This window comes from Jaculus jaculus, chromosome 6 (assembly GCF_020740685.1).
Source record: "Jaculus jaculus isolate mJacJac1 chromosome 6, mJacJac1.mat.Y.cur, whole genome shotgun sequence".
NCBI classification, from domain to species: Eukaryota; Metazoa; Chordata; class Mammalia; order Rodentia; family Dipodidae; genus Jaculus; species Jaculus jaculus.
Window position 1 is genome coordinate 118964541 of NC_059107.1, and position 26634 is coordinate 118991174.

At 40.1% G+C, this 26634-nt stretch overlaps 1 protein-coding gene across 1 annotated transcript in view; it reads left to right on the forward strand.

The window, feature by feature from the left end:
• The window catches only part of LOC101599522 (GLIPR1-like protein 2), a 40604-nt gene that overhangs the window by 5841 nt on the left and 8129 nt on the right, over positions 1-26634 (forward strand). Inside the window, exons 2-4 of the mRNA XM_004650528.2 lie at positions 2857-3102; positions 5605-5708; positions 19565-19650. Of these exons, the coding sequence (XP_004650585.1) occupies positions 2857-3102; positions 5605-5708; positions 19565-19650 (436 nt within the window). The remainder of the gene's footprint in view (positions 1-2856; positions 3103-5604; positions 5709-19564; positions 19651-26634) is intronic.

Consider the following 26634-nt stretch of genomic DNA (forward strand, 5'->3'; position numbering starts at 1 on the left):
TTAGGTGTTCTGAATGCTAGGTTCCCAGCTGATGGAGATTTGGGAATTAATGCCTCCTGGAGGAAGTGTATTGTTGGGGGCTGGCTTATGGGTATTAAAGCCAGTTTCCCCTTGCCAGTGTTTGGCACACCCTCCTGTTGCTGTGGTCCACCTTACGTTGGCCAGAGGGTGATGTCCACCCTCTGCTCATGCCATCGTTTTCCCCTGCCATCGTGGAGCTTCCCCTCAAGCCTGTAAGCCAAAATAAATCTCTTTTTCCCAGAAGCTGCTCTTGGTTGGGTGATTTCTACCAGCAATGCAAACCGGACTGAAACAGCTATACTAGTAGATTATTTTAATTTGGTCTTCTTTGTTTCTAGAACGATCTTATATTTTGGGTATTTATTTTTATTTTCTTAAAGCACATTCAAAATCTTTTTTTTTTTTTGGTTTTTCAAGGTAGGGTCTCACTCTGGTCCAGGCTAACCTGGAATTAACTCTGTAGTCTCAGAGTGGCCTTGAACTCAAGGCGATCCTCAGACCTCTGCCTCCCGAGTGCTGGGATTAAAGGCGTGTGCCACCACACCCGGATCAAAATCTTTTCTTATTAACTACTTATTTAAAATTTAGCCTCTGATTACAACCATAATTTTATTCATGATTAACTAAAGAAATTTGAAAGAATTACCATTTGTTCACAGTCTTGTGAAACAATGCATTAACATGCTTATACATTTGGAGTTAGAAATTTGATTTCTGGGTTTAAATGCAAGCTATGCAGTTTCCTGGTTGTGAGACATTGAATAATCTACTTGACCTATTTGTGCTTTGCTTTTTTCCTGTGGGAAAGCCACAGTGATAGACTGAATATTGAATATGCTGTGAAATTCACCTTATTGCCTAAATATATAACAAATGTTTGTGTACATATGTGCTGTGACTTTCACTCAACAAATTTACCCATCACTTTTCTTAAAATGTATCTTGATCATTAAGTGTCCAGGACTATGGTGGTAATAATGTTTTCCTTATAGTGTTATTATGAAAATTAAATGAGATAGTGCAAATAAAGGAGTTAAATGGGGCTGGGGAGACAGCTTAGTGGTTAAAGGTACATTCTTACAAAGCCTGTCCACACAGGTTCAGTTCCCCAATATGCACATAAAGCCAGATGTACAAAGTAGCATATGTATCTGCAGTTTATTTGCAGTGGCAAGAAGCCCTGTTGCACCCATTCTCTGTCTGTATGTCTCTGTATTCATAAATAAATAAATAAATTTTAAAATATTTTATTTAACTCTTTATTTGAGGGGGAGACAAATATAGATAGAATGGTCATGGCAGGGAGTAGCAAACAAATTCCACACACATGTGCATTTGGCTTACATGGGTACTAGGGAATTGAACCTTGGTCCTTAAGCTTCACAGGCAAGAGTTTGACTACTAAGCCATCTCTCCAGACCTAAAATTGTTTGTTTGTTTGTTTGTTTTAGAGCGAAGTTAAATCATGACTGGTCCTTGGATGAGATGTGTATACTACATGCAAATAAGTCATTAGGAAAATAGCCATGGCATGTTGAAAATAGGAAAGATTCTAAAAGGCTATTATTGTGGGATGGAATGGTTACATTAACTAAAGCTTCTCCATGCTATTATAATACTATGTAGTATTTATAAAAATTAAGCATATCTAACTGGGTATGGTGGTACAAGCCTTTAATGCCAACACTTGGGAGACAGAGGTATAAGGATGAAGATCACTATGAGTTTGAGGCCAGCCTGGGTATACGGAGTGAGTTCCAGGTCAGCCTGTGTTAGAGTGAGACCCTTCCTCAAAAACAAAACAAAATGTAAGCTTATCTAGGTGTATTAATATAGCAGAATCTCTACATGAAAAATGCAAGTTGCTGGCGAATAATATCACATATGGTTTGATTGCAATAGAAAGGAAAAAAATCACAAAAGGCCTATTTAGAGCAACCAAACTTTTGTTTGAAATTGTGATATGTGTGTGTATCCAGAGACATACAAATGAATAAATAGGGAGTTTTCTTAGTAGTAATTAACCTTGGAAAGATACATAGTAGATGGATATTCTCAAGGTCAATTTGTTTATTTATCTCTGTAATGTTTATGAAACTATCTGTCAAATAGTGAAAGGGATCAGCACTTTTGAGTAATTTTTTAAAAACATGTTTCCTTTAAATATAGTATCCCATAGCTAATTAACATTTGATTTGGCAGCTATTTTCTTGATTTCTGTAGTGTGTTACTTTCATTGTCCCTAAGTATACAGTAAACTGTATGATGATAAAGGCACATATTTTCAAATTTTCTAATATATCTGAGAACTAGCATTAATATTTACATATGAATTTTATTAATTTACCAACCTATGCTCAAATTATATATAAATATATATATATTCTTCTAACAGTGAGCAACTTGAAGACAAAATTATATTGAATTCTCATTTTATTTAAAAAAATCATTTTTGCATAATGATTGTGCAATAAATATCTTTAAGTGGATACTATTTTAAATTGTTGTTTTACTTGGCACAAAAGCCATAATGTTAAAAATGTATATTCAGAGTGGTTTATTCATAAGCATATTATGCAATACCAAAGATACTATTAGGAAGAGTACTATGAAAACTTGTGTTATCATTTTGACACTTTAGGTAAAAATATAATCCATGTTCTTTTGTCTCAGGACTCATTCCACTTATGATAATCTCACATACTCCACAGATAAGACGTATAATTACAAAATTAGAATGGTTCACCTTAAAGTAGAAAACCTGAGTTAAATAAATTACAGTACAAAAAAACTCATCATTTTTTTATTGTTTGCTTTTTTATGTTTCTTTTTCAGACATGGGATGTAGCTTTAGCACGAACTGCAAGAGCATGGGGAAAAAAATGTTTGTTTGAACATAATACTTACTTAGACAAAACTGGAATGGGTCATCCTACATTTCGTGATATTGGCGAAAATATGTGGGCTGGTCATGAGGATGGATTTACTGCAAGTACTGTTATCAGAAGTTGGTTTGAAGAGAGGAAACTGTATAATTTTGAAAAGGGTGTTTGCGTTGGTGACTGTTCTCATTATATTCAGGTATCTATCTTTATATTTTTATAAATACAAAAGAAGTGCTGATTTCATTACCTAGTATTATGTTTGAAATTTATAAATTAAATGGAGAAATTACTACTGCAAAGAAAATGAAAATTCTTATTAGGTTTATATCTTTTTTTTTTTAAATTTATTTATTTGAGAGCAACAGACACAGAGAGAAAGACAGATAGAGGGAGAGAGAGAGAATGGGCGCGCCAGGGCTTCCAGCCTCTGCAAACAAACTCCAGACGCGTGCGCCCCCTTGTACATCTGGCTAACGTGGGACCTGGGGAACCGAGCCTCGAACCGGGGTCCTTAGGCTTCACAGGCAAGCGCTTAACCGCTAAGCCATCTCTCCAGCCCTTAGATTTATATCTTTAAATTGTCCATGATTCCATCTAATATATGAATCATACAACCAAACACTCTCTTTTAAAAATATTTTATTTATTTATTTATTAGAGTGAGAGAATGTGGGAGAGAGAAAGAGAGAGAGAATAGGTGTGCCAGGGCCTCTATCTACTGGAAATGAACTCTAGATGAAAGCACCACCTTGTGCATCTGGCTTTACCTATGGGTACTGGTGAATGGAACCTAGGTATTCAGGCTTCTCAAGCAAGTACCTTAATTACAAAGCTATCTCTCTAGCCCCCACACACTCTTTTTAATATAATCATCTTGGGCTGCATACCAAAAGACCAAAGGAATTTTTCTAAGAATAGTGCACACTGGAAAAGGAAGTATTACTAAAGTAAATAAAAACTACTTACAAATTAGATCATAAATAAATGACTTGATATTTTTGCCAAGATCATTGTATATAACATGTAGTTAGTTGATTAAAATGTTTAAATGTAGACTTGTAATATCATTCCCATGCCTCATTTGCGATAGATCAACTAACACTCTGCCTCCAAGAATTCTAAGCCAGTCTCCTGTACATGCCTTTATTATTTCACTAACGTGTTATTTATCTTCTGCTTATATATCTAATACTATACTGAGAGCAGAGAACTTGTCTTTTCAGCCACATAGTCTGAAGACAACATAATATTATTTAGCTTTCCAAGAAATATTTGTATCATAAATTTTGAATTCTCTCGAGTTCATTTCAAACATGATTTTTTTCGGTCACCTGATGCCATGTTTTACGTAAAACATAAAATTTGAAATGTGTTCATGTTTTCAAACTCCACCTTTTCTATCTAGTGAATCATACTTCAAAGAATTTTTATCAGTTATTTATTCTAGTAATTTATGATCATTCTCATACACAATAACTTTAAAACTCTTTGTAAAATAACCAAAACTATGTCTCTGACCTGATATTTTACTTTTTATCTCCCTTTTTTGCACCTACCTTCCATCTGATTAGCTTAATTTAAACTCTTATATTTTATATTATTTTATTTATTTTTAGTAGGGGTTATTTATCTCAGAACCTTACACACAGTAGGCAAATGCTTTATAGCTGAGTTAGATTCATTTACTATTAATGTAATATTTTACTCTGTATTTCTTTTTTGTTGTTGTTCATTTTTATTTATTTATTTGAGAGCAACAGACTGACAGAGAAAGAAAGAGGAAGATAGAGATAGAGAGAGAGAGAGAGAATGGGCATGCCAGGGCCTCCAGCTACTGCAAGCAAACTCCACATACATATGCCCCCTTGTGCATCTGGCTTATGTGCGTCCTGGGTAATCAAGCCTCAAACCGAAGTCCTTAGGTTTCACAGGCAAGTGCTTAACCACTAAGCCATATCTCCAGCCCCTTCATCCTGTATTTCTTTAAGAATCAAAATTTAAAACAACTAAGCTTTGTGATAAACTATATAGTAAATGGATCTGGTTGTACACAGATTAATAAAACAAAACAAGAACCTTTTTTTAGTTGGAGTATTAGAAATACAAAGAACATACAGAAAATTTTTGGAATGTCATTCATCATTCCCATTTTTTGGCTTTAATTCAAGACCTGTTTTTCCTTTTATAGGGACCTGAGTGTTCCATAGTCTTTCTAGTAAAAATCACAAATTGTGTTTAATTTTTCCTCAACAAAAGGAAGAAGAAATGCTGCTGGCATCCAGTTTGGCTTCCTTTCTATAACCTTAGTTTCCCTGCTTTCCTCTCTTCTATTAACAATTTTCATTTTTGTAAAACTTTTTCTCCTCTCTAGTCTTCCTTTCTCTCTGCCAAAGAACTAGAGCTTTCAAATTCAATAAGGTATTAGAAATTGATTGATCTGTTGTGGCATTTATTGGCTCTGCAACATTATTCTGAATAAAGCTCTTCAACTATATTTTCGTGATATGAAACAGGTTAAAATATTTCTGTAAATACAGTTTGGAAATGCTGCCCTAAATCCATGACAAGGTTCTACCTATCTGTAAATGAATGAGAATTGTTCATATTCCTTGAATTGCTTGATTAAAGATTCATTATAATATAAGCAAAGCAAATTCTTGTAATTCAATTTTGTATTTTTCTGATGCTTATATTTTAGCTTGTTTGGGCCAAGTCTTACAAAGTTGGATGTGCTGTTACTCCATGTTCAAAAGTTGGAAATTTCACTAAGGCAGCACTTTTCATATGCAATTATGCTCCAGGGTGAGTTAACTTAAATTTAAAAATAAATATAAATTAAGAATACTTCAAGTTTAAATTTTCTTGACATTTTCAGTCTTTACTAACTATAAAAGCATTAAATAAAATATATTAATATAAAATTTTATGTTAAAGCATTTCAGTTCCATAATGAAATGTTATAACTTGGACATACTGGTTTTACTTATATATTTGCTAACTGGTACCTCCTAAAGGAATCTTAATATTACCAATAATTAATAATATCTAGCTTAGCTATTACAGAATTTATTTCTATAATAGGTCCTTCGCATACTTATAATAAAAATATTTAGTAACAGTTGTTTTAGAGGTACAGCAATGTCTTTTTAAGTGGAAGTACACTTAACAGATTATATAATGTAGTTATTCATTGGGACTAATTGTGTTATATACAAAGATTTATTAATATCAATAATGGAAACAACTTCTTTAAGTCTTATAGTAAAGATGTCCATATAAACCTTGAATTCCTTCTACTTACTTATCATGTAACTATTTATTTGCCATTTATGGGAAGTAACTTTCTCCCAAAATAGCCTTTATCTCTGAAGAACTCTAGTGGAAATTTCTAAATAAGTATATTACTACTAATACCAGTGCTATAACGTCCTAACAGATGAGAAAATAATCTCATCAACATCTCAAAAGACTGCCTACTAGGACTGAAGAGGACTCTGCTAAATAAGTCTTAAGAACTAAACCAAGGGCTGGAGAGATGGCTTAGTGGTTACGCGCTTTCTTGTGAAGCCAAAGGATCCCGGTTTGAGGCTCCATTCCCCAGGACCCACGTTAGCCAGATGCACAAGGGGCCGCATGTGTTTGGAGTTTGTTTGCAGCAGCTGGAGGCCCTGGCATGCCTATTCTCAATCTCTATCTGCCACTTTCTCTCTCTGTCACTCTCAAATAAATAAAAAAAAATTAAAGAATTAAACAGAAAAGAAAATCAAATCCTTTAATTACTAATTATAATTCTCTACATGGGGAAAACAATAGATTTGTATTATAAGTTGAATAAATCTCAGAAAACCCCTTTCTCATGAAAATCTGGTGACATTAGTGTATAGTATTAAGAAGGAGAGAAACATATCAAAATATGAACACAAAAATAATATTTTATCTAAAATATGCCATAAAAATAAAGCAGGAAAAGCAAGTAAGGGATGATGGTTATGGAAGAAAACCTAGTCCCAGAAGTAGTGTCACTTTAGCTCTAAGCCAAATAGTAACTAAACTATATTCCATGTGAAAGAAAGAATATCATAACATATCTCTGAGTTTGCATGAATTTCACACATTTGAGAGATGAGTAACTGAGGTGGAGAATTAGGTGGAAGCTGCCAAAAAAAGAAGTTTTCAAAAAGATTACTCTGAGTCTCATGTGGCCCAGAATGTAGAGAAATAAGGGTCACAGAGGAAGTACAGTTTGACCAGAACAGGCGAGCCACCCTGGTATCTTGGAGGAGGGGACTAGCATTTTCTACTGCTGCATATTAAATTACCAAAATTGCAGTTATTTTAAAAAGTACTCACTGTCACTATTCTGTAGGTTCAATTGCAAAATTACTGGATTCACTGTGGCACCAAAGGCCAAAAATTAGTGTGTCGATTAAATTCTGTCACTGACTCTCTGAAGAAGTGTGCATCCAAGATTACTCAGGTTGTTAGTAGAATACTTCAGGTCTAAGTGGTTCTGGGAATTGGGCTCCCAGTTCCTTGCTGGAGGTCAGCCAGGTACTGCTCTCACTTGCTAAGCTCTGTACTCCTTGAACAACCACCATCAACTAAACAAAGGGATGTTTCCCTGGACAGTGGGGAGTTGAACAAGGACCTAAGGGGAAGTTAATCTGAATGGGAAGAGGCAAACAGACACAAGGAAGGAGACCAAGCCGAGTTTCTGGTCAAGGCCTCGAGACTTTATTCTTACATGTAGGTTTATATAAGGTTGTAGGGGGAAGGGGATGTAATCAGGCCAAAGATCACAGAGTTACTGGCCAAACAGCAATCTCTGTTTCTTTATCAGTTACCAGCAGCACTGAGCGGGGAGGGGGGGTGGGTGTTATCACCCAAGCTTACGATTTCTTCATTTCTGGTAACTGAGCATTTAGATGAGGAGATAGAAACTTTACTTGCAATATGGCGGTTTCTGTCAACATCGCCAAGGTTTGGTTCATAGCTCCCAACATCTCCTCCCTTCTTTTATACGAAAAGAGGGGGAGACCTGCTGTGCAGCAGTGGGCATTAACCAACTGGGGGAGTAGTGACCTGACTCTTCCCATGGGATGTCTTTTTCCCGCAATCTTGGCCCTTGGTACCTTTTGGGTAGGGGATGCAGGGCCTATGTGATAACAGTTACGGTGCCAACCTCCATGCAAGTCAGGTTTTTCTCTCAGGGAATCCAGAAGCGGTCAGAAAGGGACCTTCCCCTGTGGTGCTTTGCCTTGCCCCCATGTTGGTACCCATATCACACTCACTTTATTGTGAGACAATGTGCATAGGTCTGGATCCTTTGCAGCTCCTAAAGGAGGGGTAGCTATTTGGCCATAAGACAGGTAGACCACAGCGGTAGCAGAGATGTAGAGGACAGTAGCATACTAAACGAGTACAGAATGTAAGATCAAGGGACAGTGGCAGCTGCAGGTGGTAGGTCTTCAGTGGCAACACCTTGATCCGCCAACCCCAGTCTGTGATACTGGACCTGCAAGGGCTGCATCTTAATGGCTGCAATCTGTTGACATATAAAAGACATGATTTTATTTGTAATAACAGGTCTGATTGTAAATAAGAGGATTAAGATAAGTAAAGGTCCTAGTACTGATGGCAACCAGGAGAAGAAGGGGGAATTTGCCCAAAGTTGAGAGGAGCAGGGACCGTATCGAGAATACAACTCTTGACTAAGATTTTGTAAATTTTTTATGTTTTCCTCAATGATTCCAGATTCATTGATATAGAAGTAGCACTCCTCTTGGAGAACCATAAATGTTCCTCCTTTTTCTGCTGTAAGGAGGTCAAGAGCATGTCAGTTTAGTAGGGCAACCTTGGCTAGGGAGGTGATCTGTCTCTGGAGGGATTCAAGACTATTAGAGGTGGAGTCAATCATCTGTTGTAGTTTTTCAGAAAATTTGCTGGCAGAATACAAGGAGTGACCCAATGCTCCTCCTGCCACCCCTGTAGAAACAACTGATGTGGCCAGGCTTGCACCTACCACTAATGGTAGGAAGGCTGCTTTCTTATGAGTGGTGTGGAAGAGCCACACAAATTCATCAGGGCTATACATGGTGAGCTGGCGGACCAAAGCTACCAGAATACATGGTTCTGGGGTGGTGTTATTAATGCAAGTAATAAACAGGGTTTCATTGCACCAGAAATAAATGAGTGGGGGGGATATAAGTTCCATCATTACAGAGGTGTTGTGTGTGCATGTTAGGTCAGTAGGTAGTGATTTGTTAGTAAGGAAGCAGTGCAGCGTGAAAATATTATTTAAATGGTGTGGTGGTTTGAATAGAATAGATGGCCCCAATATATTCAGTGGTTTGTTTGTAGTTTGCATCTGCTGGCTACCTGGATGGAGGCAATGTCACTGGGTGGATCTTAAGGTGTGGTGGGTGGTTTCCAATTTCAATCTAAAGATATGTAAAGTGTGCCTAGCTGGAGGTCCTGAAGTGTGCTTTTGACTTTTAGGCTTGTGCTTCTCTCTGTCTGCTTGAGCCTGTGAAGGCAGGCCAGCTTCTTCTGCCATTATGGAACTTCCCCTGAATCTGTAAGCTTCAATAAATCCCTTCCTCCATAACTGTGCCTGGTCTGAAAGTTCATCTCAGTGAACCTGAAGCTGTCTGCTACAGATGGTGAGAGAGTAGTGGGGCTGGGGAGACAGCAGGAGTGGTCTTATAGTGAGATTGGTTAAAGTAAAGGGTGAGGGTAGAGGAAGCATTTAAGGGAGTTGCGGCAAGGATTGGGCACAAAAGGGAAGCACAAAGCAAACAAGAGGAGGCATTTACCTGGGAGGCATTAAGTAGATGAATGACATATTGGAGATATATTAGCCAAGAGTCTCATTTATCTTGTTATTTTGGAGGGCAGAGTGGAGGTGTTGTTCATTTTCTAAAATTATCTGGTTTACTTGAACCTTGGAGTCTGCAGGGACTAATTGTCTGAATATATGTATGTATGTATGTATGTATGTATGTATGTATGTATGTATGCATGTATGTGTATGTATATGTGTTTGTATATATATATGCAATATATATATATTTCCCATACGGTAGGAGAACCAGCCATCATTATAGAGTTTTCCTGTGACTCCTATTTCCCAGCGCTCATGCCAAGGGTCAGATATAACCTTGGAGGCATAGAATACCATTTTTTTCAATGGCCCCATGAATTCTGCAGCTCCATATCTACAAACTCCATAGGTGGATTCATGATCTAAACAACTGCCCTTATTGTCATAAGAAAAGCAGGCATAAGGCCTATATGTAGCAGTAATTGTTTTGGGAGTGATTTTAAAGGTGAGGCTGTCTGGTATCCTGTAAGAGGGCAGCGCCCTGAACCGATAAGGGTGGTGGAGTCTTGGTTGATGGAACCTTCCTTTACTTGGAATTTTCATTGAAAGATGTTAGCAGTAGTTAGGGGGACAATGGGCAACAAGGAGCAGAGGAACAGTAGATGTTGGGGGTCAGTCATTTTCATCTTGAATCTTGTGTATTGGAAACCTGGAAGAGAAAAGAGGGAGTTGCCTCAGGAACAGGGTGTTCTTGGGCATATGTTACTGAGAACTTACAGGCTCATTGATTTGTTTAACCAAACGTTCTGGTAGCCATCGTGCAGCATCATTTTGAGTATCGAACACACAAACTGATCCGCGACCCCAAATAAGGACTGGGTCCGGGCCTTTCCATTTTAGAGTCAAAGGCTCTTTCCACATAGCTTTGGCGAAGGTATTTTTTGTGTTTGTGTGTCAAAAGCAATCAGTAGCTGAATTTCCCTGAGTATCAAGGGTTAAAAAGTTTAGGACAAACAAGGCATGATGAACGATGTTTCTTGGGGAGCCTTTTATGGGATATAAATCCCCCATTTTAATTTTTGGAGGGTATGTTTAATAGTTTGATGGGCTCGCACAACAATTCCTTGACCCTTGGGATTGTATGGTATGCCTGTAATATGTTTAATTTGTAGTTGGTGACAGAAATTTTGGAATTTTTTTCCAGTATATCCAGGACCATTATCAGTTTTAATAATTTGGGGCTTTCCCATGACACCAAGGCAATTGAGCACATGAACAATGACATTTTTTGAAGCTTCTCCAGCATGGAGACTGGCAAAGATGAATCCACTAAAGGTAGCCACAGTAACATGGAGGTACTTAAGATTACCAAATGAGGGAACATGTGTTAGATCCATTTGCCAGACCTAATTGGGAATTAAACTTCTAGGGTTTACGCCCAAGTGGGGGACGGGTAAGAGGGTGACACAGTTTGTGCATTGTTTGACTATCTGGCGAGCGTATTCCCTAGTGATTTTAAAAAGAAGATGCAAAGTTTGAGCATTAAGGTGATGTAAAGAATGAGCTGCTTTGGCCTGGGCCACAGGATTGAGCTTAACAAGGAAGGCAAACTGGGTGGCTTTGTCAGTTATGGCATTGCCTGTGGCTAGAGGCCCAGGGAGTCTAGAATGAGCACAAATATGGCCTATATAAAAAGGGCATTGCCTAGAATGTATGCATTGCTGAATGGAGAAAAACAGAGGGGTAGCGTTTGTAGTGGGTTTATGTATGGCACAGTTTCTAACAGGGGGATGGACTGAGCAATATAAGCACTATCAGTATACAGATTAAAGGAGGTATTTGGAAGTTGTTGAAAAACTGTAAAACAGCAAAAAGTTCCACCAGTTGAGTAGAGTGGAATGGGGATTGTAGGGAAGTGGTTTGATTGTCTACAGTGAAGGCTACCACTCCATTAGAGGAGCCACCAGTGAAAACTAGGGGGACATGGGGAAGGGGTCCAGGAGAAGTCACTGTAGGAAAAACAAATGGTTGAATTCTCAGAAATTGGAGAAGCTTGTCAGCAGGGCAGTGGTTATCAAGGGATCCCTGAAAAGAGGTGCAAGATATTGCTCAGTCGTCATAATTTTGTATTAATCACTGGATTTGTGTAGTGGAATAGGGTAGAATGATTTTATCAGGGTCTTTACCAAATATTTTTCTGTTTGGTCATGTCCAATTTTTATTAATTCTGCCACCCACGAGGTGTAAGGGGTAAGGACTTTGAGTGGCGAGGCGGGTAAATGGACACAGAAGAATGGCCCCTCCTGCCAGAACACCCCAGTGGGTGTAAAGTCAGTGGCACAAATGACCAGGAGAAGAGGCTTCTCATAAGAGATAAAAGTGACCCTTTGGCTCAGAATTGCGGCCTCTACTATCTTCAGGGCTTCTAGGGCAGGGGCTGTTAATGAGCAGCCTGAGGCAGGGTTTGGGTCTCCTTTGAGGATGTCAGACAAGGGTTTAATCTCTCCAGTAGTTAGCTTAAGATAAGGCCTGAGCCAATTGATATCTCCTATGAGTTTTTGACAATCATTTAAAGATTTTAGAAGATCAGTTCTAAGTTGAATATTTTGTGCAAGAATTTTGTTATGAAAAAGTTCAAAGCCTCAGAATAAGTAAGGGGGTATTAATTGAATTTTATCAGGAGCTATCTGAAGACCAGCTCCAGTAAGGGCCCCAGAAAGCTCTTGAGAGCAAGTAAGGAGTTAAGTGGGATCAGGTCCAGCCAAGAGAATGTCATCCATATAATGAATGATATATAAAGAAGGACATCTATGTCTAAATGGATCTATAACTTGGGCCACAAATTTTTGACACAGTGAAGGGCTATTGGCCGTCCCTTGGGGCAAGACTTTCCATTGGAATCTTGGCATAGGGCCTCTAAAATTTACCACAGGTAAACTAAATTCAAAATGCTGATGATCCTCAGGGTGTAAGGGAATTGTAAAAAAAAGCAATCCTTTAGGTCAATAATGATTTTACAATACCCTGCAGGAATTGCCACTGGAGTGGGGAGGCCTGGTTGTAGGGCTCCATAGGTAGCATGGCCTTATTAATTTCTCCACTTTCCAGACTTCTTCTTTATAACAAAGATAGGAGTATTCCAAGGAGAGGTGGTAGGTTCAATGTGGCCTGCAGCAAGTTGTTCCTGCACTAACATCATGGCCGCAGCTAATTTTTCAGAAGTTAAATGCCATTGATCAACCCACGCAGGTTTTGATGTTTTCCAGGATATTTTATCTGCATGGGGTACAGGCATGTCAGCAGCTAATAGGATAAATTTTTGTAGCCTATTCTAGCACAATCAGTCTTTTTTTTTTTAATTTTATTTATTTATTTGAGAGCGACAGACACAGAGAGAAAGACAGAGGGAGAGAGAGAGAGAATGGGCGCGCCAGGGCTTCCAGCCTCTGCAAACGAATTCCAGACACCTGCGCCCCCTTGTGCATCTGGCTAACGTGGGACCTGGGGAACCGAGCCTCAAACCGGGGTCCTTAGGCTTCACAGGCAAGCGCTTAACCGCTAAGCCATCTCTCCAGCCCACAATCAGTCTTTATAGTAACTGGGATTGGCTCCTTTGCTCCCTGAGAATGTCTGCCCAATCCTTGTCCTGGGCAGAAGCCTTGATTATGCATTTGGTGAGCTACCAACTCATTAGGGCTGCACATAATAAGTTTCATTTGAGAAAGGATGTCTCGGCCCCAGAGATTAATGGGCAGGCCTGTGACCACATAAGGTTGAATGGTGCCCTGATTGGCCTCTTCATCCTCCCATTGAATAACATCAGAACTTTGAAAGGGGTTAGAGGCCTGTCCAATTCCTTTGAAATTGGTCATGGAAGCAGTGAGAGGCCAAGATACTGCCAATTTTTACTGGAAATAATTGTGGCACCTGCACCAGTGTCTATAAGACCTTCAAAAGTTTTTCCTTTTAACTTTAATTTAAGGAGGGGTCTAGTTTGAGTGAGCTCTTGTGCCCAGTAAATATCTGATGACCCAAACCCATGGGGGCCTCTCTTTTTTTTCTGGCAGGGTGCCTTGTCATTGATGGGCAATAGTATTAATTGAGCAATCTGTTGGCCAGGAAGTAAGGTAATAGGACCCTGAAGGGTGGTGGCCATAAGTTTAATTTCCCCAGTATAGTCATTATCAATGACTCCTGGAGAAATGGTGAGGACCTGAATGGTTGAACTGGCATGTCCCGGGATAAGAACAAAAGTGTTTTTTGGCAAGGGACCAAAAACTCCTGTGGCAAGGACCTGAGTCCCTGCCTCTGGAGTTAGTATTGATCTGGAGGCAGGACAGAGATCCAGTCCTGCACTGCCAATGGTTGCCTTGGAGAGGGTGTGATGTTGCATTTTGGGTAGACTGGGGGATGAACCTGACAGCCCCAGGGTTCTGTCCAGGGATTATCCTGGGGCCCTGGGGTAGGTCCTATGTTAAGTTTCCCTTTTTTTGTGGTAAGGGGTTTCAATGGATATCTGTTTTGTAACGGCCCTCAGAGGCTCAATGTTTGTCATGCTTACAATGTGGACAGAGGGAGGAAGGAGGTGGGCATGCAGCCTTAGGGGCTGTAAATTCTCTGGAAAAATGACCTGGAATTTTACAATTAAAGCAAGCTTTATTGTTATTTCCCTGTGTGAATCCCTTTAGGGTGGCTCCTATGGCTAGCCCAATGCTGCGAGAGGCAGGATCCACATCGGCATACAATTGGATAAAGTCAGAAATACTTTTGCCATGGTGGAAGGGGCGGATGGCCTCCTGGCAGGCCAAGTTGGTGTTTTCAAAAGCTAGATGTCTTATGAATTCATTATCTGTTTCTTCCCTTCCCATAAGTTGTTCTGTGGCCTCAGTGAGGTGACTAATGAAGTCGCTGTAAGAATCATTTGGTCCCTGATGTACATTAGCCAAGGAAGTTACAGCTGATCCTTTAGATGGGAGATTTTTCCAAGCCTTAAGGGCAGCATGTTGGATTTGTGAGAGAAGTCCAGGGGAGAATTTTGCCTGGTCCTGATTAGTATCATAAGGAGCGTTGCCCAAAAGTTTAGTGTCCAGGACTTAGAAGAGGATCCAGTGGACCTGTTGTGGTAGGCAGTGTCTCGACATCTCTCAGTATAATCAGTCTGCCAGAGGAGGAAGTCTCCTCGTGTCAGGGCAGCTTTGGCAGCATTTTCCAATCATTTACTGAAAGCCAATCATCACTAAGGGCCTCTAGTAGGGACATGGTAAAGGGAGCAGTAGGTCCATAAGAGGAAACAGCACCTTTTAATTCACTGAGACATTTAAGTTTTAAATGGTGGTACTGCTGGGGCTCAATAATAAAATAATACTTGTATTCCTGCTTGGCTTGTTATCATCATCTGAATCAGTAGATTGTTTAGAGTGCTCATCTCCTTCAGAGCCTTCCTCTCCTGAATCTGTCTCCGCCCCGCTCAACTCAGGTGGTGAATGGGTTAAAGAATGGGCTCCTGCTTTCACTTTGGCACATGTTACAGGAAATGAATGAAGAGTCTTGGGTTGTTTGATTTTAGTTTTGGTGTGCCGCATAGGGGCAGGAGAAGGAAAGCAGATTTCTAAGTCTAAATCATGGAGTTGCTTAAGCAAAGAGGCTTTTTCTTTTTTAACTGCAAGGAGGGTTTTTAGTGATTGGGCCTCCTGGGAAAGTTGGCAAGTCACTTGCCAAGTGACTTCCTCCAAGTTACAGTGGGATTCCACACCCTAGAGAGCTACAGAGGTGCAAAAGGGGTGTGGCCTAGGCATCTGCATATAGGGTGGAAGGTGTGCCACAGGTGTTGTGTAAGGGGCCAATATTTAGTGGCCTCATCCTCCAATTCTGTCTCCTCATCAAGTGAAAAGTGGTCACCAGTGGGGGAGTCTCTGGTAATTTCTGACAGAGCAGGGTAGATAGGCTTAGATGGGCTAGTGGGGCTTTTATGAGTGTGGGAGACTAGGTCATCCTCAGGCACAGGAACAATGACATAGGGGCACTGTGAAGGGGGATCACTCTTTGCCCTTGGCCGCTGTTGCCCCAGTGCCTGCCTGGAGGACCGTATGGCTCTGGCTCAGGGAAGGGAAATGACGTCAGAGTCAGAGCTGCAGCCGCTGCTGCTCGGGGATCCTGATTGCGGGAAGTTAGTTCATGAGTGGGAAGGGTCTGGCTACTTTAAGGATATCTTTAGGAAAGGTTTCTCCATCCCTAACAATGTTTGAAATGTCTGGTTGGCACCAGTGGACCTGGAGGACATCGGTTATTAAGTTCCAATAGGAGAAGATCTGAACCGGGACCTTCTCAGTCCCAAAGGTCCTATAGTAGTCCTTTAAACAATCTCCCACTCTCCCCCATCATTTTTCATCCTTGGTGCCTTCCTGGGGAAACCATGGACATAAGTCTTCTAAGAAGAGGAAGAAGGGAACAAGATCTTTTTTCTTAACTCTTGCTCTACGAGTCTTGAGGGAGTCTTTAAGTCCCTGGATGAAAAGTTCCTGTTTACTTAGGGTCTGTCCTATGATAGAAAGGAAAGAGTAGAAATGGCAAGACCAGAGGGCAATGTTCCCAGTCGGAGAACTGGCACAGGGGATTCCCCAATGGGCCTGATGCAAGCCTGTCTGTAAGTTTAAGTAAACGGCAGCTGCCCTAAGGGCATCTACTGGCCATTGCATAATCGGTTTTGGTGGTTGGAAGAGAGGCTAGATAGGAGGTCTTTTCCAATGCCCAAACAGGCTCTTGGGATTTGCACAGGGAGCTAGGGTCCTTCAGCCAATGCCAGAGGGTAGCCCTGGCCAAGAGGCTTCAGTTGCCCTGTCACTATGTTGCAACTTCACGTGAAGGCACCAACCGAAAATAAAAGAAAGAAAAGAAGTTTACAAAGACCAACAAAGAAACCCTGCAATTTCTGTGTCTTGCAAATTTGACTGAATAGTCTTTAAATGGTCGAAAATAAAAGAAAGAAAAGAAGTTTACAAAGACCAACAAAGAAATCCTGCAGTTCCTGTGTCTTGCAAATTTGACTGAATAGTCTTTAAATGGTTTGCCTAGAAGTTTGCGTTGCTCTTCTTACCTTAATCAGATCTTTATCACAGGCGGGCTTCTGTGGTGATCACTGTGCGGATCTCTATCACAGGTGGGCTGCCTGTGGTGATTGCTGTGCGAATCTTAACTCACCAATGAAGCGGAGATTCAGGGAGAGGAACAGCCATTCACTCAAGCGACGTTCAGGTTTTTTCTTCATACCTCGAGCCCTACATCGGGCGCCATTTGCCCCAGCCAGCAGAGAGTTGAACAAGGACTCGAGGGGAAGTTAACCATAGTGGGAAGAGACAAATAGATACAAGGAAGGAGACCAAGCCGAGTTTCTGGTCAAGGCCTCGAGGCTTTATTCTTACATGTAGGTTTATATAAGGTAGTAGGGGGAAGGGGACGTAACCAGGCCAAAGATTACAGAGTTACTGGCCAAACTGCATTCTCTGTTTCTTTATCAATTACCAGCAGTACGGGGGTGGGGTGGGGAGGTTATCACCCAAGTGTACAATTTCTTCATTTCTGGTAACTGAGCATTTAGATGAGGAGGTAGAAACTTAACTTGCAATATGGCAGTTTCTGTCAACATGGCCGAGGTTAGACTCATAGCTCCCAACAGGATGTTAGAATCTCACACTTCAACTCTTAGACTCCTCATTTTAAAGGAAACATGATTACCTGAATTAGGAAAAGATATAGGATAGGAACAAAATGACCTTAGACTTGATCTGCAATTTACTACAGGATTGTTCATTTAATTATAGTTTTATAGTAGGTGTAACAGGTGCTGAGTTGGTGATAGGATTCCACATTTTCACATGGTCATCTATCCTGAAAACAGTATTAGTCTGTTGTGAAGTATGTAAAAACACCCCTCCAAATCTGCATGAAACACACACAACACACACACACACAGAGACACACAATATTTAAATGAAAAGATTTTTGTAATATTGATATGAAATTATTGAAGTAATATGCCTAGATGCACATTTAAATCCAGTTAGCTTTGTGCATATAACATACTTAGAGGAGAAAGAGACTAGAAGGCAAAGCCAAATATCAGAGTGATAAAAACAACTCAATGGCCAGGCATGGTGGCTCAGGCCTTTAATCCCAGCCCTTGGAAAGCAGATGTAGGAGGATTGCTATGAGTTTGAGGCCACTCTCGAAATACACAATGAATTCTAGGTTATCCTGGGCTAGAGTGAAACCCTATCTTGAAAATCAAAACAAAAAAACCAAAAAAACAAAAAACCCTCACATCTAAGTATGAACTCTTAAAGGGAGTAAATTATATGATCAAAAAAAAATTTAATAAAGAACCATGACTTGAAATTAATAGTAAAGGAATGCATTCTGATGGGTGGTACTGTTTTATATACTTGAGCAGACAGAGCTAGAGTATATTTCCCATCTTCCTTATATAGAGTCATGTGGTCAAGCTTTTGCTGGTAGGACAGAGGCCATTTTCCAAATCTAGCATTAAAAACATTGCACGTGATTATTCCCATTCTTGTGCATCTCTCATCAGCTGGCTGCATGCAAAGGATTGGTTACAGGATTCAGACATCCCAGAGGATAGCAATACCCCCGAATAACTGCATCCACTACAACATCTCAACCTCAGGTAGTGGAGCTGGCAGAAGTGTGTGAGGAGAGCCTAGTGAAGAAGGAAATAAAACATTAATGTGTTGGCAGAGATTTAAATAATATATAGGCTTGCTTTCAATCTTTTTTAATACACAAGATTGCTCCCTTTCCATATTAATCTGCTTTTATATAATTTATGATTCAATGAACACCATATTATAACCATTATTAGATACTTGAACAGTCATTTACAAAAGGGAGAACAATTCCTAGGCTCATTTAAAATGAGAACAATATGAAGAGCTCTAACCAATAAAAAAATGTGGTGGTAACTACTTTTATTCATTGTCTAGTCAGCTATGATTTATTAAGACCCCAAATTTTCAGATATTCTGACTTAATATGTTAAAATATGAAAAGTTGTGCTTTTTAAAATAATGAAATATAGGTGGAGGTGTTGCTCAGTGGCAGAGCACTTGCCAAACACGCCCACTCTGGGTTTGACTCCCAGCACCAGAAAAGAGAAAAACCAAACCAAACAAACAAACAAAGAAAAGGACTATAGAATATGACTGAAAAAATATACAAAACAACATAGACCCTTATACCTACCTTTACTATATATGATAAAATAAAAAGCAAACTATATGACACAATACTTTATCCATAATTATTACTCCATATTCTATTATTTTTCTACATTAAATCACCTTTGCAAAACCATCCTTATATTCATTTTCTTTTTCATGTATCTGTGTATTCCTTGTGTAGACTACGAAATCATTCTTGTATCTGGGACTTTGGGACTATAGACATTTAAGAATATTGAAAACTCTTCGTGTAATTAACACATTATAGAACTTCTTGTACATTTGTGCCAACCAGGAAGAAATTACCTATGAAACATTCTATATTATCCATTTTAAAAAACATATTTTGCTTAAAAAATAAAATGAAACTTTAAAGTCTTCTCATATTTAAGTTATAGTCTTGGTTTCAAGAATATAGGAATTAATTTTAGAAAAGATAGGCTTCTGAGATAGGGAAAACATAATTGCATTCCTAATTAATGTACTTCCTTGAGGCTATTTTATTTATTCAATCACCTTCTTAAATGTGTTAACCTTCAAAACATTTATTTAAATCACATATAAAATGGTGTATTTTCTTACTGTCTTCTTTTTTGTAGAGGAAATATATCAAGAAGGCCTTATGAAGCAGGAGTATTTTGTACTGCATGTGATCCTGGTGACAAGTGCACAGATCTTCTATGCAGTAAGAGAAAGAAAATAACCTTAAAATGAAAAGTAAAAAATCCTTAGTGCATAAGACAGTAAGCAAAGTGCCCTCATAGAGCACTAGCTTTATTGTGACATAAACATTGTTCCTCAGATTGTGATGCCACTTTATTATCAAAAAGAGTTGAGTCACTATAGGCTATAAATCTTTCTAACCTCCAGATCCTCTCCTGTGCTGTCCTTCATCCCCCTAAAACCAGAATATCAGAATAAAGGAATGAGGGCTAATAGTTATGCCCTAAAAACAGGTTCACAGCTAACTCCTGAAACAGGGCAGTTTCATAATGCCTGCTTTTTTTCTTTTCTTTTTTCTTTTTCTTTTTTTTTTTTCCCTGGTAGAGTCTCACTCAAGCCCAGGCTGAGTTTGAATTTACCATGTAGTCTTAGGGTAGCCTTGAACTCACTGTTATCCTCCTACTTCTGCCTCCCAAGTGCTAGGATTGAAGGTATGTGCCACTATGCTTGGCTACAATGACTGCTTTATTAATTAATTAATTAATCAATTAATTACAGACAGAGAGATGGGGAGAGATAGAGTGAGAATGGGCATGCCAGGGCCTCTAGCCACCAAAAACGAACTCTAGATATATGTGCCACCCCATGTGCGTTTGGCTTACGTGAGACCTGGAGCATCGAACCAGGGTCCTTAGGCTTTGAAGGCATGCATGTTAACCACTAAACCATTGCTCCAGCCAGCCCAACAATGACTGCTTTTAAGAAAAGGAAATTCAAAAAGTACTTGTAACACATTAAATAACTTGCTTTTTCTCAATGAATCCCTCCCTAAAAAAAAAAAGAAAGCAAGAAAGAAAAACAAGAAATCCCCGAAACACTCAAAGAACAGTGTCGCTAATATGCTTGATTTAATCTTTATTCCAAACATAAGGGGCTATACTCTATGGTATAATTACAGGTGGAATATACAATGCTCAAAAGAACGTAACTTGGGACAAATTCAGAGTATATTATGCTTCATTGCAAAAACACCCACACCAGTGGACAGTTTCAGTGGAAGAGCAGTACTGTGATTCAGCACCCTCACACCACTGCCCTTGCTTCACTTTAATCAAGATGCAGGATCTGGGCTGGAGAGATGGCTTAGCGGTTAAGCGCTTGCCTGTGAAGCCTAAGACCCCAGTTTGGGGCATTATTCCCCAGGACTCATGTTAGCCAGATGCACAAAGGGGTGCATACGTCTGGAGTTTGTTTCCAGTGGCTGGAGGCCCCTGGCATACCCATTCTCTCTGTCTGCCACTCTCAAATTAAAAAAAAAAAAAAAAGATTCAGGATCTTTCTCTTCTTTATCCCCTTTGGTCCATCTCTGAGCCACTAATTAAGTCACTGGCAAGTAAGCATCTGCACAGGGGTAAGCCATGTTGAAATCATAGAAACCAAACATGAATTGGGTCCATCAAAGTGCAGTGGGTATAGGGATGGGAGCATAGGGAGAAGCTCATATGCACATGGAGTTGTAGCCCAGGATGAGATGTAAGAGCCTCACTAAGCTCCCTAAGTGAATGTATACCCCCACATGAGGCCAGGCTTACTTGGGATATTCAAGTTAAAGCAGGATGAAGTTGTGTCTGTGCAGGATCTGCTCAGCATGTATACTGTGCTGAAGAAGGAGAGAACATCAGTATAAGGTAGGAAGGAAATCCTGGCATAGGCTGTCCGTCAGAGCAGAGGAAGAAGTTATCCATATTGGATGCTCTAACGTTGTAAGGAAGGAATTACATATACAACTGGCCTGACAAACAGATACCATGACCTAAGCTGGCAAGGGCATCCATTCTTAAAGTGAAAACTCACATGAGATACTGGAGTCTAAATGAGGCTTCCATGTAGGGAAAGTAACCTGACATAAGTGAGGCCAGAGCTCTAATGGAAAGGCCTAGAGCCATGTTCTGAAGTATTCACAGTCTGAAAGTACGTTCAGAAGGTCAGCCTGTAGGTTACCAGATTAAATAGAGAACATTTAGTTAAATTTGAATTTTTGCTTGCTAACCCTGGCTACTTTTGTGCCGGGTGTCTAGCCCCGTCAGGGTGAGGCGAACACACAGTCGTGAGACAAGGGTAGAGGTGGTGATAGTAGAAGACCTGCTTCCAGGGCTCAGCAGGGAAAGACTAAGCCAAATTCAAATGCCTTTTTATATTTGAAAGTAAGGAGGTGCCAGAGAATGATGGAGACTGAAATGCAAAGGACAGATACCATCTTTAAGGCATTTCACTGACATGAAGTAGAACCATTTGAATACAGAAGTAATGATAGTAATCAATTACAAGTCAGGGAATGACAAAATGATGAAATCATATTGCTATAAATTCAAAAATGAATGAATGAAATTTTGATGAGAGACATGTAATTACTTAATTTAAAAGTAAATCCACATAAAAATATTTAATTCCTTGTGGGAAAAGGTGTAATTGACCGTGGAGCAGCCTGGCTGGCTCTACCCTAATCAGGTGATGAAAGTGAACCTCATGAGGGTCAGGCAAACTACACGTCTCCCAGGAAGATGCACAAGAAGAACGCAGCACTGCTTCTCTGGTTTTTCTGGCAAGACTTGTAATTCAAACACACAGTGCCATCAAATAGAAGTTCAAAATGCTATCTTTCGATTGAAGATGTTCACAAAACAATGGAATTGTTCCTTTTTAAAATGTGGATGGGCTGGTGAAAGTCTTACTGATTAAGTTGCTTGCCTACAAAGCCAAAGTACAAAGCTTTGATTCTCCAGGAACTACATAAGCCAGATGGACATGGTGGTGCATGTGTCTGGAGTTTATTTGTAGCATCTGGAGGCCCTGGCATGCCCCTTCTCTCTCTGTTTCACTGTCTGCCTCTCTTTCTCTCAAATAAATAAAAAGTTTAGGCTGGATATGGTGACACATGCCTTTAATCCCAGCATTCGAGAAGCAGAGGGAGGGGTATCACCATGAGTCCAAGGCTACCCTGAGACTACAGAGTGAATTTCAGGTCATTCTGGTCAGTTGTGAGACCTGCCTTGAAAACAAACAAACAAACAAACAAACAAAACACATAAAAGAAAAGAAAAAGAAATATAAAAAATGTAGAGGACATGAAAGTCAGTATAAAAATCACCCCAGATTGAAGAAAACTGAGGAGACTTAAAATTTAAATAAAACGCACACTTCTGAGATGGGTTATTTTGCTGGTGAACAAGTGTAGTCTGAGCAGACAGCAGTAAGGCAGTTGTCAGATTCCTGATTGGGAAGCCTGCATGACAACGTACATGTGCACACTACCTACCCTGGGACGAAAAAGTCAGACTGGCACCTTGCATGCACCTGCGTCTAAGTAAATGTCCATCCTATAATGAGACTTCTTTTTATGTGTTTGGAGTTAGTTCAAAAACTATTGAGTTTCTTTTTTAAAAATTTGGAAAATCCAAAGAAAAGACTTGGAGACTCTTGTTGAGTTTAGGGAAGAAAACAGATTGACGCTAGAGTACTTGTGGGAGAAAAAGATGATGAGGCAAAATTCAGGTAACAGCTGTCAAGCAAATCTTGGCAGATCTGATCTGGTGGTGGGAAGCAGAGGTAAATGTCGGGTTTTATGAGTGGGGCAATGTGATGTGGCAGGAGTAAATGTAAAGAAGCTGTGGCAGGTACATGACGCTTGATGTGGATCGTCATTAGTTTTAAACACATGTTTAAGATCAGGGTCTGGGGAGGGTCGTTAGGTGAAGTGCCTGTCCTACAAGCATGAGGACCCTAGCAGGAATGTAACATGTCGTGCATGGTGGCATACACCTGGAATTCCTTTTCTGAGTAGACAAGAGGATTCCTGGGTCTTGTCTAGCCCAATTGGAAAGCTCTGGTGACTCCCATCTCTTAAAGTAGAGTGATTCAAGAAGACACCTGATACCAACCTCTGACCTCTGCATGCATGCACACACATACAAACACACACTTATGGAAAAAAAATACCTGAGTAGATGGCTTGGACAGATTGCTTAGTGGTTAATTCACTTGCCTGCAAAGCCTAAGAACCCGGCTCAGTTCTTAAGTACCTGTGTAAAAGCTGATGACAGAATAGCACATGCATCTGGAATTTGTTGCTGCTGGAGGCACTTGTGTGCCCATACTGTCTCTCTTTCTTCTCTTTATCTCCCTCTGCATGCAAAATTAATACTTTTTTTAAATTTTTATTTATTTATTTGAGAGCGACAGACAGAGAGAGAAATAGGCAGAGAGAGAATGGGAATGCCAGGACTTCTAGCCACTGCAAATGAACTCCAGACGTGTGCAGCCCCTTGTGCATCTGGCTAATGTGGGTCCTGGGGAATCGAGCCTTGAACCGTGGTCCTTAGGCTTCACAGGCAAGCGTTTAACCGCTAAGCCATCTCTCCAGCCCAAAATAAATATTTTTAAAATACGTACAGTAGAGAAGACTAGTAAGTTTAAGATACATATTAAAGCTATATTTGAGGATTATTAACATAGAGGTGAAATTAGAAATATTTTTATAGGAGAGAACTTATTTAGGTAGTGTATAAGGATAATAATAGTATAGTAAGGATAAAATCCTAGTGGACAAGAAAATGATGACAGTTCAGAATTTCCAACTTGCCTTCTTCTGTGTGCTTTCATTTCAAGGTTCCATTTTCACAGTCTTTTCAGTGCTACTCAGACCTGTCACGTAAGTAAAACCATGGTCACTCTGGGACGCAAAACTGGCTCAGTTCTCACAGCCTTTAATATTGTAATTTGTTTCAGATCTGTGCCAAATTTACATACCTAGATGAGCCCAGAAGTTCATGAAGAGTTAGGATTTCTTTTTAATTGTTTTACTTGATTTTTTTTTTTTTTGACACAGTCTCTCCTCTTAAACTCCAAGATCCTTCTGCCTACACCTTCCAAGTGCTAAGGTTACAGAGGTATATGCAACTTTCATGAACAAATTTATGAAGACTCTTTCTATTTTCTTCCACTCTTTTACCTGCAGTTTATTTGATGCCTTCCAGTTTCCATGGATCTTTTGGGAATCCCCCTACATGTCTGTGTCATGGTCAGGGCCAAAGTATCAGCACATAGAGAAAAAGAAAGCAAAGAGTTTTGCCCACTCCATTGAAACCACAAATCAAGCAAATGGTGAAAACAGTTTCCCTCCTCAGATGATTGGCTATTTGGTTATGTGGGGTTCCCCGGAGGGGTCCCCGCTCAGGGCTGTCTACGGGACCCCAAGAACACTCACGCAGGACGCTCTCAATGCAAACCGCACGAGGTTTATTGATTCCGATGCATCGGGGCTCAACACAGATTCCTCTCGCAGGAGGAAAGGTGAAGAGCCCCTAGCCACGTGTTTGGTCAGCTTATAAAGGCTGAAAACTATAGGTATGCAGAGTCATAGGGGCTTTTCAGCCGTGGGTTCCCCTGATTGGGTGGGGCCCACGAGGCGGGCTCGTGAGGGTCCCTCTGATTGGGTAGGGCGTACAAAGGGCCAGGTCCTTATGGTATACTTTTTACAAAATGGAGGTAGTTGCATACTTTTTACAAAATGGAGGCAGTTGCAAAATGGCAGTTCTGTGATTCAGTGCAGTAGCAAGCAAGCCATATTACAGAAGCTTAAAAAGGCAAGTTAGCAAAGCAGCTAGAAAACAGAGCAGCAGAAATAGGGCAACTTTTATCCTTTCATTTCCCCCTTTTCTTTGTCATAATTCCAATCATGGAATTTCAGTTTCTGCAAGAGACTGGTACTGTTGTTTAAGTATCATGACTTGGACAGTGTTGATCCTTTCTCTAATAAAGGTAACTAATCTATTTATTATTCATGGACCAAAGGTGAAGAGGAGAATTAAGATGATAAGTGGCCCTAGCAAGGTGGAGATCAAAGTAGTCATCCAGGGGGACCTGGTGAACCAAGATTCATACCAAGACTGGTTCTGTTGTCTCTCCCGTTTGCGTTGTTCTAGGCTTCCTCGTACTTTCTGCAAGCTGTTTTCTACTAATCCAGACTTGTCTGCATAGAAGCAGCACTCTTCTTTTAGAGCTGCACAGAGTCCCCCCTGTTGTAAAAATAATAAATCTAGGCCTCTTCTATTCTGTAACACAACCTCTGAAAGTGAAGAAACCGAGTCCTTTAGGTTCTGCACTCCTGACTGTAACTCTTGTAGATCCTTGTCTATTGCTAAGCTGAGTGGTTGGAGGTGACAAGGGAAGCTATGCCGGTGCCTGCTCCTGCAACACCCAACCCCATTATTAAGGGTCCAGATGGGGGGTTGTCTTGTTCTTTTGGCAGGTCAGCGGCAGATGTTTCTTCTGTGCGAGGCGATGGTAGTAACCAGCTTGATTGCAGAATCTACCTGACTCTTAATGAAACTGGTTAGTCATCTGAAGTCCCAGGGGCCAAAGGAGATAAGCAAAAGGAACTCAACAAAAGGGCCTAAAAGACTGGGAAGCAAAGTAGTTAGCCAGGGAGATGTGGAAAACCAATTTTTCCTCTAGATTTTTTTTTTAACTTTATCAAGGCTATTTTGTATTAGCCCAGTCTTATCTAAGTAAAACAACATTCTTCTTTGAGGGCTACACAGAGTCCCCCTTCCTTTAAGAATACCAAATCTAGCCCTCTCCGGTTTTGAAGTACAACCTCAGAGAGCGAGGTATCCCCTCATGTATGAGGTTAAGATCTCTGTCCACTAAGGCACTGAGTTGTGAAAAATGCTGTTGGGAGGTTACCAGCGAGGCAATGCCTGTTCTTGCTCCCATAACACCAAGTCCCAGGAGCACAGTCAGGGTGAGGGCAGTTAAAGGCTCTCTATTTGGTTTAATGGCAATGCCTTAATCTATAGTAGATGTAAAACTTTCAAAATCATGAATGAAAAATCGTGGCAAAACTATAACTACAACACAATAGTCCTTAGTCTGTAAAAAGTCCTTGTTGACAATAAAGGGAGTCAGCCCCATGGAACAAGCAAGATAGGAGTTACTAGGGGCTTTA